This window comes from Chenopodium quinoa, unplaced genomic scaffold (genome assembly GCF_001683475.1).
Source record: "Chenopodium quinoa cultivar QQ74 unplaced genomic scaffold, ASM168347v1, whole genome shotgun sequence".
In the NCBI taxonomy this organism is placed as follows: domain Eukaryota; kingdom Viridiplantae; phylum Streptophyta; class Magnoliopsida; order Caryophyllales; family Amaranthaceae; genus Chenopodium; species Chenopodium quinoa.
In genome coordinates this window covers 231,995-241,755 of record NW_018744290.1, presented here as the reverse complement: position 1 = coordinate 241,755, position 9,761 = coordinate 231,995, and the positions used below count along the sequence as shown (strand labels likewise).

Below are 9,761 nucleotides of genomic sequence, written 5' to 3'. Positions count from 1 at the left end.
TAAACAAGGGAAATTCTATATGGTAGCCCTCAAGATTCAAATATTCTACATGGTGGCAAGGCAAAGTGTTTGTTCCATTAAGTGACACCCAACTTCTTAACAATACACTTAGTGACCTAATTAAATTATTTTGTGGCTAACCCACTACTGAATACCTAATTACTAATGTGCCACTTGAATTTTCGAATTTGTGGGCAAAATTCTAGGGTTTGTTCTTTGAGGCATGCAATTGGGTTTGTTTGTTTTTTTTTTTTTTTTTTTTTTTTTTTTTTTTTTTTTTTTTTTTTTGCGCAAATTATGAATTATTCATCCATTAAGAGTGCAATTCAGGTTAGTACACTTTTATTATACAAAATTCAATTGTATTACATTGCTTCGAAGTTATTTTTTCTTTTATGTTTGTGCTCCATTGATGTTTTCATGGCAATTATGTGTAATTGTCGGTTAGAGAAAATTAGGGCAATTATATATTCTCTATTTTTGCTTAAATGGTTGTTATGCTCTCAAAGTATGCTTAAATGTGATTTTAATTCGTGTTGATGTGTGATAAATTGCAGAAATTTGGGTTCTTTTAATTGTTATTGGTTTAGAAAATGCATGATTTATATGTTTTGAATTTAAACTTAAAGTGGTGTAATTATAGTCTAAATTTGTAATGTTGTTCAATAAAACGCATGGATGAAATTGTGTTAAGATTCCAATTTATGGGTAAAGAGGTTGATTTGATGATTGATGATGTTGACAAAGTCATGTGGATTGATTTGATAAATGAATATGAGGATGCATTTAGGAAGAAGAACTTTGAAATGCCTTAAATTCCTATTTTCCATTACTTTATAAGCAAAACATTGTTAAAATTCATACTGATAAAGATCGACTTGATGACTATGTTGGAAAGAATGAGTACATATAAGGTTATATACATTTATGTTGGTGCGACAGAGCAACTTAGTGAATGTGTAAAATCAGCCAGACAATTGAAAGGTTCATTGATGGATGGGAAGAGTCCACCTGGGCCTATAGGGGAGAGTAGCATTACACCAAATGAGAATTGTGATGGTAATGGTGCTCAATTACTGCTATACGATGATGATAGAGTTTGCCTTGACATTGAGAAGACATGGTTAGATGTCCAAAATTATTACAATGAAATCCTTAGGGAAAAAGATGAGAGGAAGCCTAAGAAACTAACACCCAGGAGGGAAAAGACAAACGATACAATTGCAACCCCTTTTGATATTCCTATTATTTCTCAATCACATCTTTCTCAAATGCACCAGTTGTTCAACATAATGTCAGTGCTTCACAATCAAAGAACTCAAACACTTCAACCCTTTTTCTAAAAAAATATACCCAAAACCACAGCTGCCAGGAAAGGTATTGTCATTCAGAAAATAGTTCCACAAATAATTGATGTTGGTCTTGATGATTTGGATGCAAGGGATGAAACTGTTGATGTAGGGGTTAGAACTGGTGAAGGTAGTGCAATTTTTGTCAAAAAGTTAAAGAAAAATGTTGTTGATCCTTTAGAAAGTGAAGATGAAGTGGGTGATCCTTTGCATTCAGATGAAGGTGAAGATAGTGAGTTAGATGTAAATTAGGGATGTATTGATGACAATTATGACCCATATGAAGATGAGGTTTGGCAAAATGATGTTGACAATGATGAATCTTATTTGAAGCAAATGTATAAGTATGGTGTGTTTTACCAAGGATGGGAATGGGGTAACATTGTGTTGAAGCCTTGGATGATATTTAGTGACAAGGAACATTTTAAGGGTGTTTTGAGAGACTATTGTATACAGTGTGGGTTTGGAATTGTTGTTGAGAGATCAACACCTAAAAGATTGACTGTAAAGATTTCCATTGTCGTTGGAGATTACATAGTAGCAGACTTCCCGATGACAAAACATGGGCCATCAAAAGCATTACTAACCCAGAGCATACATGTAGGGTCTTGGATAATAAAAATCCCATAGTGAATGTAGCTTGGGCAGCTGACAAATTGATGGATGATATAAGGGCTAGTAATGATATATCTGGAAAAGCTCGGAATGCAATTCTATGGCAAAGGTATGGAGTTACAATGGCAACAAGCACATTGTACAAGATGAGGGCAATTGCATTAAGGCAAATAAATGGTGGTCATGATGAATCTTATGGTTATATGCCAAAGTATGCTGAGATGGTCAAGATGACAAACCGTAAATCAGCAGCATTCTGCAGTTGGAAGGTGGGACCTAATCCCGAGAGGCCTCTTCACTTCTCAACCATTTTCATTTCCTTCAAAGGAACAATTGAAGGAGTGTGTGCAGGTTGTAGAAGTCTTATTGGAGTTGATGGTGCTCATCTTAAAGGCAACTATGGTGGAGTTTTATTTTCTGCAGTGACAATTGATGCCAACAATGAGCTCTTCCCTTTTGCTTGGGCTATAGTAAGTGGAGAAAATGAGGAAACTTGGAATTTTTTTTTTTTTTTTGGCACCTGAAGAACATTTTGAAAAAATCCAACAGGGGTGATGATTGGTGTATTATCTCTGATAGACAAAAGGTGCATTCTCTACTCTCATTTACATTAAAATGTTTCTTACATTAATGTTTATTAGTTATTTATTGTATTGTGGCTTTCTTACAGGGTATTGATGCTGCCCTCACTGGTTTATGGCCAGAAGCAGGGAGAAGGTAATGTTGTAAACACTTGTCAAAGAACTGGAAAAGTGCATTCCCTGGGCCTTTGATGTATTCATTGTTCTGGAGAGTATATAGTGCAACTAGCCCTTTCACATTCAAGAAAACAATGGAAAAGTTACAAAAGACAAATCATTTGGCTTTAGTGTGGTTATCCAAGCTTGGTGATCAATCAAGGTGGTCTAGATACAAGTTTGATCCAAAGATATGCTCTGAAGAAAATAAGACAAACTTTGTGGAAAGTTTTAATGCCACCTTAGGAGTTGACAGATGCAGGCCAGTGTTAACTTTATTAGAAGGTTCGTTTATTGAATCTTTGTTCATATACTTACATTCTTTTGTATCAATTGTAATGGTTTGTTTTCAAACAGGAATTAGGAGGGTGTGTATGGTAAGAATGTCAACAAGGAGACAAAACTGTGCGAACTGGAGTGACAATGAACCTTGCCCAAATATTGTCAGAAGAATTCAAAAGCTTGTGTTGGATTCTAGAATGTGTAAGGCTTATGAGAGTAGTCCAGGGGAGTATGAAATAAAGGATGGAAAGTCAATGCTACCAGTTAGCCTGAACAAAAAAACTTGCATTTGTGGAGCATGACAAATTTCAGGATTGCCTTGCAAACATGCGATAAGAGCAATTTTGTATGCTAAAGAAGACCCTTACAAGTATTCTAGCACTTGGTACTATGGTGCAGTGTACAAGCAAACCTATTCTCAAAAAATCAACTCAATACCTGACCACGAGAATTGGCCTGATATTGACATGCGCATCATATTGCCACCACCACTGAGGAGGGGAGTTGGAAGGCCATCAAGAAATAGGAAGAAGGAAGATGGCAAGAAAGAAAAGGGCAAAAGATCAACTACAAACAAAAGCAATAATTGCAAGGAATTTGGCCACAACATAAAAACGTGTAAGGGTGGATTGACCGCAAAGGAAAAAGCAGCTCAAAAGAAAAATGTGGAAGCGAATAATGAAGTTGGAACTAGTACAGAATGTGACAGCAGGAAAAGGAACGAACATGAAGCTGCATCACAACCTACTCCAACAATTATGCAGTCACAGGAATCACTTGGTACGGGTAGCAAAAAGAGGAAAGAACATTCATCTTCTTCATAACCAGTTTGAAGATCAATGCAAGAAGACTAATATTTAGCTTTGAAGTACAATTAGTTTAAGTAGTCTTATTTGAAGTAGAATATCACAACATATTTTGACATTGTTCCTTTACATATGATTGTTGGTTACATTTTTGCTGCAAATTTTAATTCAATTGAATTCAATAGTTGAGACTTTAGAGTGTATTGAGTTGGTTTGGGGACAGAAAATTGTTGCAAGAGTTTTGTCAAAGGACTAGCAAGAGATCGTAGCTAAGACGCGAGCTATAGCTCGCATACTTGCTCTCAAACACCGCAAGAGCAGCAGCGAGTGACCGAGACCTCGCAGGCTAGCTCGCATACTCGCTCACAGCACCGAAAGTTTAGCAGCGAGTGAGCGATAGCTCACAAGCTAGCTCGTATAGTCCGCAAGCTCAACAACCTCGAGTGATAGCTCACTGACGAACGAGCTATAGCACGCTCGACTTGAAGCCCACAGCAGCCAAAACCCACATCACCACCTCAAAAACCCTCTTTTTCAGAATAATAAGAACTTTAATTTTCCGAATAAAACACAATTATTAGGAATTAGGAAGATGATATGAAAGGCGACTTCAATTAAAAGAAATTAAACTCACCATTAGAATTCCAAAAACGAATTGAGAAAAGGAGAAAGGTTCGTGTTGCCAAATGTAATCGGAGGTGAGAGGAGAGAGAGTGGTGAGGATTTGGAGGTGCAGATCTTGGAGGTCGTCGGTAATGGGGATGGAGAGGTTGAGGAGAGAGAAGAGTCGGGTTAGCTGACTTAGGTGGTGGGGCTGTGGTGTGGTGTTAGTTAAGGAGTGGGTTAATAATTTAATTAAGGGGTAAGTTAGTAATTAGGTTTTTAATGATGGGTTAGCCATAAAATAAGCCTATGAGGTCACTTAATGTAATAATCCAAACTAGGGAAACACTTTGTGGAAGAAAAAATTTGCCAAGCCACCATGTAGAATTTTTGGATCTCGAGGGCTACCATATAGAATTTCCCAATAAACAATCAACAATATTCTAATATAATCCGTATTAATATTAAAAAAAAAAAAAAAAAAAAAAAAGTAAAAAGGGAGGTTGAGAGAGAATGTAAGTAGAGTAATGATTTAAAGAGGATCAGAAGCTCGTGATGAGAATTTTCCATGTTTGCAGGTTTTCTAACAGCGCCACTTCAGCCCAACCAAAGGAATTTCTTCTTTCTCTCTCTCTCTCTTCCTCGTGATTTTCTTCTTCCTTTCACCTCCCATCCTCTTATATAAAACATTCTTCTAGTCAACCCTTTTTTCATCCCCCTTTTTTTTTTTCCCTCAAATGAATAATATTATTCTCATCAAATTATAACTCCTCTCTTAAAATAAAAATAAAATTATTAGAGTAATAGAATTATGGAAGTTAGTATTAAAAATAGTAATAGTAATACTAGTAATGGAGTAAGACAGTATGTTAGATCCAAAGTTCCTCGCTTACGCTGGACTCCTGAGCTTCACCGCTGCTTTGTTCATGCTATCGAACGCCTCGGTGGCCAAGACAGTAAGTTCTCTTTTCGTTTTTGATGCGTTAATAAGGTTGTGTATATCTGAACCTCCTCCGAATGAGCTTACTATTACTAATATTAGTAAGTTGGGATAAAGTGATTTATAATTATTTTGGTTTTGAAATTTCAGAGGCAACACCAAAGCTTGTTCTTCAGTTAATGGATGTAAGAGGGCTAACAATTTCTCATGTGAAAAGTCATCTCCAGGTTTGTTTTTCTCTACCTCCATTTTCTTTCTTCTAGAATATTTACTTTTTTATCATCAATTATTTTAATCATAATCTTTGTTCTTTTTTTCAAAAAATTTAAAAAAAAAAAAAAAAAAAAAGAAAAACAATCTTAATCTAGGTTCTTTTTTAAAAAAATTTGGTGACTTGTGGTCTAAGGTTTCACACTCATTGTTATGACCAATTTATTTATAATATGAACTAATTTTTGGTATTTTCTTTCTTTTCTTTTTTTTTTTTTTTTTTTTTTAATGTCAACAGATGTATAGAAGCATGAAGCTTGATCATACAAGACAAGGTATGTAATTATGTACAGTATTAATCTCGTTTCTTTAATCTTTATTTTAAAATTTTGTTCAACTACCATGAATATTGATGATTCTCCTATTCTTCTAATTACTTCTAAACTTTACTCCATCTGTCCGGAATTAATGGTTATTAGCTAGTGTAATAAACTACTACGAGTACTAATTAATATGACAACACAATTTAAACTCAATTTGAATGGTTCACGGATAGATGGAATTAATTAAAAGATGAAATAGAAAAACACGGCAATCTTTATATTGATTGAGTTGCCATATACTCCCTTCATTTCATATCATAGCTCTTGTTTTTTTATTTTGGAGACCTAAAATGTTGTTTCTGTTTCTATTTTTAGATAGTATGTAAAGAACATTATACCCTCATTTTTTTATAACTTTATTCATTAAAATTCACCCTTAAACTATCCACTTGCTTTGTACTTTTTTACACTTTCTCTCTCTAACTTTCGTCTATAATTGTACTTTTTCACTTTTTTCCTTTAAATTGTTCACTTGCCTTGTATTTTTGTCTAGCTTTTTTCCACTTTTAATGTACTTCATCCATCTTTTCCTCCAATTTCTTAAATACCATGAAAAAACACAAACATGAACTATTATTGGGACGAAGGGAGTATACTAATAGGTGTTGTATTAAATTTCTTGTGATAGTAATAAAAGCAAAATAATATGGAGTAGCTAGCTTTATAATTCTAGGTTGGTTCCCCCAAATGGGGTGTTTCACTCAGCTGGAAATCAAAGATTATGGGTTACCATATCATATCTTTTTTAGTGATTTTTGATGTCTCACTTCATTTAATGTTTAAAATTTACTAAAACAGAAAATATTCACATTAATTCCCAAATCTTCTGATTTTATCATTTTAAGGGGAAAATAAAGTACATAAATAAATTACCCAATTAAACCTTATAGTTGTGGTACTGTACAAACAATTATAATGCTTTCTGAATCAGAAAATTACATTGGAAATACAAGAACGAACAAAATTTTGAAAATTACAATTACCATATTTACACAGTAACTTTTTGTTCTTATGTTGTAAATTTTTTTTTTCTATAAAATAAATTTTTAATATTTTTGTGTAACATCTTTTTGGTGTATAATTTGCTTTTAGGAGACAAGAGCTTCACACAGCAAAGGAAACAAGCTTTTGAGAATCATCATAATAACATTGCAAGTACTACTAATTATGTTTTGGAGGATGAAAAAGATGATGTGGGGTTACATTTATCTTCTCCAAATATTACTATTAATCATAATGTTATTCAAGATCTTCAGTCTACAATTTCTGCTGCTTTTCCCCCTTCTAAAAGGTACTAGCAATCAACAAGCATTTTCTTTCCTCCCATTGTAGTTTATATAGCTATAATTTCATGGAATTATATGACCGTCTTTAAGTAAACGCGGTGAAAATTGATTTTAACACTCCCTTAATTTTTAAAGTTTGCACGTTTTCGATGTATGTTTTACTCTCAGGGGAGTGTGGATGGATTTAAATTTTGGAAGTGCTAAAATCAATTTTACGTATTTTAACTTTTTTATGAGACATTTATCGTCTAAAAAGAAAGAACTTTTAGAGACGGAGGCAGTATTATTACTCATTAAATTTAAGCTCGCACAATTATGAACAATATGTAGTTTTTTTTTTTTTTTTTCACATATTGATTATTGTTTTATTTCATTTGTTTTTGTGGGTGATGAAAAAAATTGAAATTTCAAAAGGGCAAGGATGGAAGATAGTTTTACAAGTAGTATGATGATGAAGAGAGAGAAAATGGAAAGCAGCCAAAGAGAGGGAGTGAGAAAAGATCCAAAAATGTACTGCTTGGTTGATGATTACAAAAGTCAGCTGGAGTCAATTTATAATGATTCAAAGGGTGAGACAAAAAGAGGAGGAATTATGCTAAAAGATGACAATAAAAATAAAAGTAATAATAATGAGGAAGAAGAAGAATTAGAAAGTGGTGGATTATTGGAAGAGAGTAGTCTGAATATTATCAGATGGCAGCAGCAACAACAGCAGCATCAGACCCAACACCCTGGTTTCTCCTCCTTACTGTCTACACTGCCTCTGCCTCCTCAGGATCATGTTTTCAATTTTCATCATCTTCTTGCAGTCCAACCTGATCAATCCCACTTCTTAAAGCTGCAGGTACTTCTCATCTTCTTCGGAATTAGTTGTCACGTCGATAGTATAATTAAATCATGTGAGACGGAGACAATATTTGTTGTTATAACTAAAAGATTATGTTGCATTCAATCTGGTTGAACTGTTTTGAAATTAACTGATCCGAAATAAATTTAGCTTTTCAGAAATTATACATGAGTTTGTTATAATGTATTTTGTCATACGGAGTATCTTATTTTGACCGGTACTCGTATGAACCTATCTGAATTATAGTATGCCTTTGACAAGATAATATAAGCTGTACAAACAGACCCTTAGCTTCAAGATATTAGTACCATGTATATAAGCTTGTTAGTAATTATTTGGTGGTTATATGCAATGATTAGTCATATGTGGTCAAATATTCAACAAGAAGACTACATTGTGGTCAAATTTATTATGTGTGAAGGACTATAAATTGTGGATAAATGGATATATAGATAATAACAACAGTTTAATTAATTCTTGTGTACTTTATCATATAATAGTACTAGTAATAGCATAAATAAGTGATAATTCACATGTATATATGTGTATTGTAATGCATGTATATAGAAAATGGAACATGATTAAGGGATTGTAGGTACTGAAAAATGACCAAATTAAGGGACGAATTTGGAAGCAGAAAACATTTATTGGTGACAGATATTTTAGAAATATTTATTTATAAAAGAAAATCAACATATTCTAGTTTTTTGGTACAGATATTCTGAGGCAGAATAATTTCCATTATTTTCATAGTGGTCCATTATATTTATACACTATGCTGAAATTGGCAGTCACTCTTTAAATGTGTTTGAAAGTCATTGTGCATTATTAACTTGTTTTAGAATATAGAGTAAAGGACAATAATTTTCTGATAATGGTAGTTAGCTAGCTAGTTTAATGCATGCTTGGTAATTATTAAGCTATATATTCAATATTTATACAACTGATAAATGTTCTTTCGGGTTCAAAAAATTTAGTCCAACTTATACCTATTCAAGATTTTAAGTCGATACAAGCATGGTGTGTTGCCTATGTAGAGAGTAAGGGATAGCTCAAGTGGTTAAAGCTCCCCTCCTTCACTCTCTTGTCATTATGTCATTGATCTTATAATGCATAATATATTTTGCATGTAGAATTGTTTAATCATTTCATGTTTAAATTATCACAGGAAACAATGGCATATGAACAAGTATCAGACCAAAATCAAGCTCATTACTTCAACTCGGATGCATTCTTCTCTTCTATGAAGCAAACCAAAGATCAATACAAAGAAAACGAGGACGATGAAGAGATAGCAATCGAAAAAAGAGACAACGAGCATGGGATATCCTTGTCTCTCTCCTTACAGAGGGTGGCCTTGCCGCCATTGTTAATGCAACGGAGCAGCAACGTTTCGTCGACTAATGTTAGTGAAATTAGTGATCAGGCAATTAGTTCATACTCTTCTTCTTCTATTGCTTGGGATAATCACCAACAGTCTCTTAATCTTGATTTATCTATCTCACTTTGTGGTAGCTAATTAGATTAGTTCATTCCTTTTATTCTAGGCAGGCAATCAGGTTCTTTAATATAATAGTATTATGCATTTGTAAAAAATTAATGAAATTTTAGTTGATTAAATCAAGTCATTAACTAGTTGGAGTACTGGTCTTATTATATCTATTATTTCATATTAAAGTAAACCTAATTTAATTATTCGTAAG

General features: G+C 33.4%; 1 protein-coding gene across 1 annotated transcript; it reads left to right on the top strand.

Annotated features, from left to right (window-relative positions):
* Window positions 1-860: 860 nt before the first annotated feature.
* LOC110695055 lies at window positions 861-9,702 on the top strand. Its single transcript, XM_021872248.1, has 6 exons — window positions 861-5,348; window positions 5,483-5,559; window positions 5,841-5,877; window positions 7,018-7,216; window positions 7,626-8,055; window positions 9,227-9,702. The coding sequence occupies exons 1-6, from the start codon at window positions 5,204-5,206 to the stop codon at window positions 9,575-9,577; spliced, it is 1,239 nt and encodes a 412-aa protein (XP_021727940.1). The 5' UTR covers window positions 861-5,203; the 3' UTR covers window positions 9,578-9,702.
* The last annotated feature ends 59 nt before the right edge of the window (window positions 9,703-9,761 follow it).

Excerpts from the sequence above, each read along its gene's own strand:
- LOC110695055 (XM_021872248.1), top strand. The coding sequence starts at position 5,204 with ATGGAAGTTAGTATTAAAAATAGTAATAGTAATACTAGTAATGGAGTA. Across the intron at positions 5,878-7,017 it reads GCTTGATCATACAAGACAAG|GAGACAAGAGCTTCACACAG; the intron begins GTATGTAATTAT and ends ATTTGCTTTTAG. Across the intron at positions 7,217-7,625 it reads GCTTTTCCCCCTTCTAAAAG|GGCAAGGATGGAAGATAGTT; the intron begins GTACTAGCAATC and ends AAATTTCAAAAG.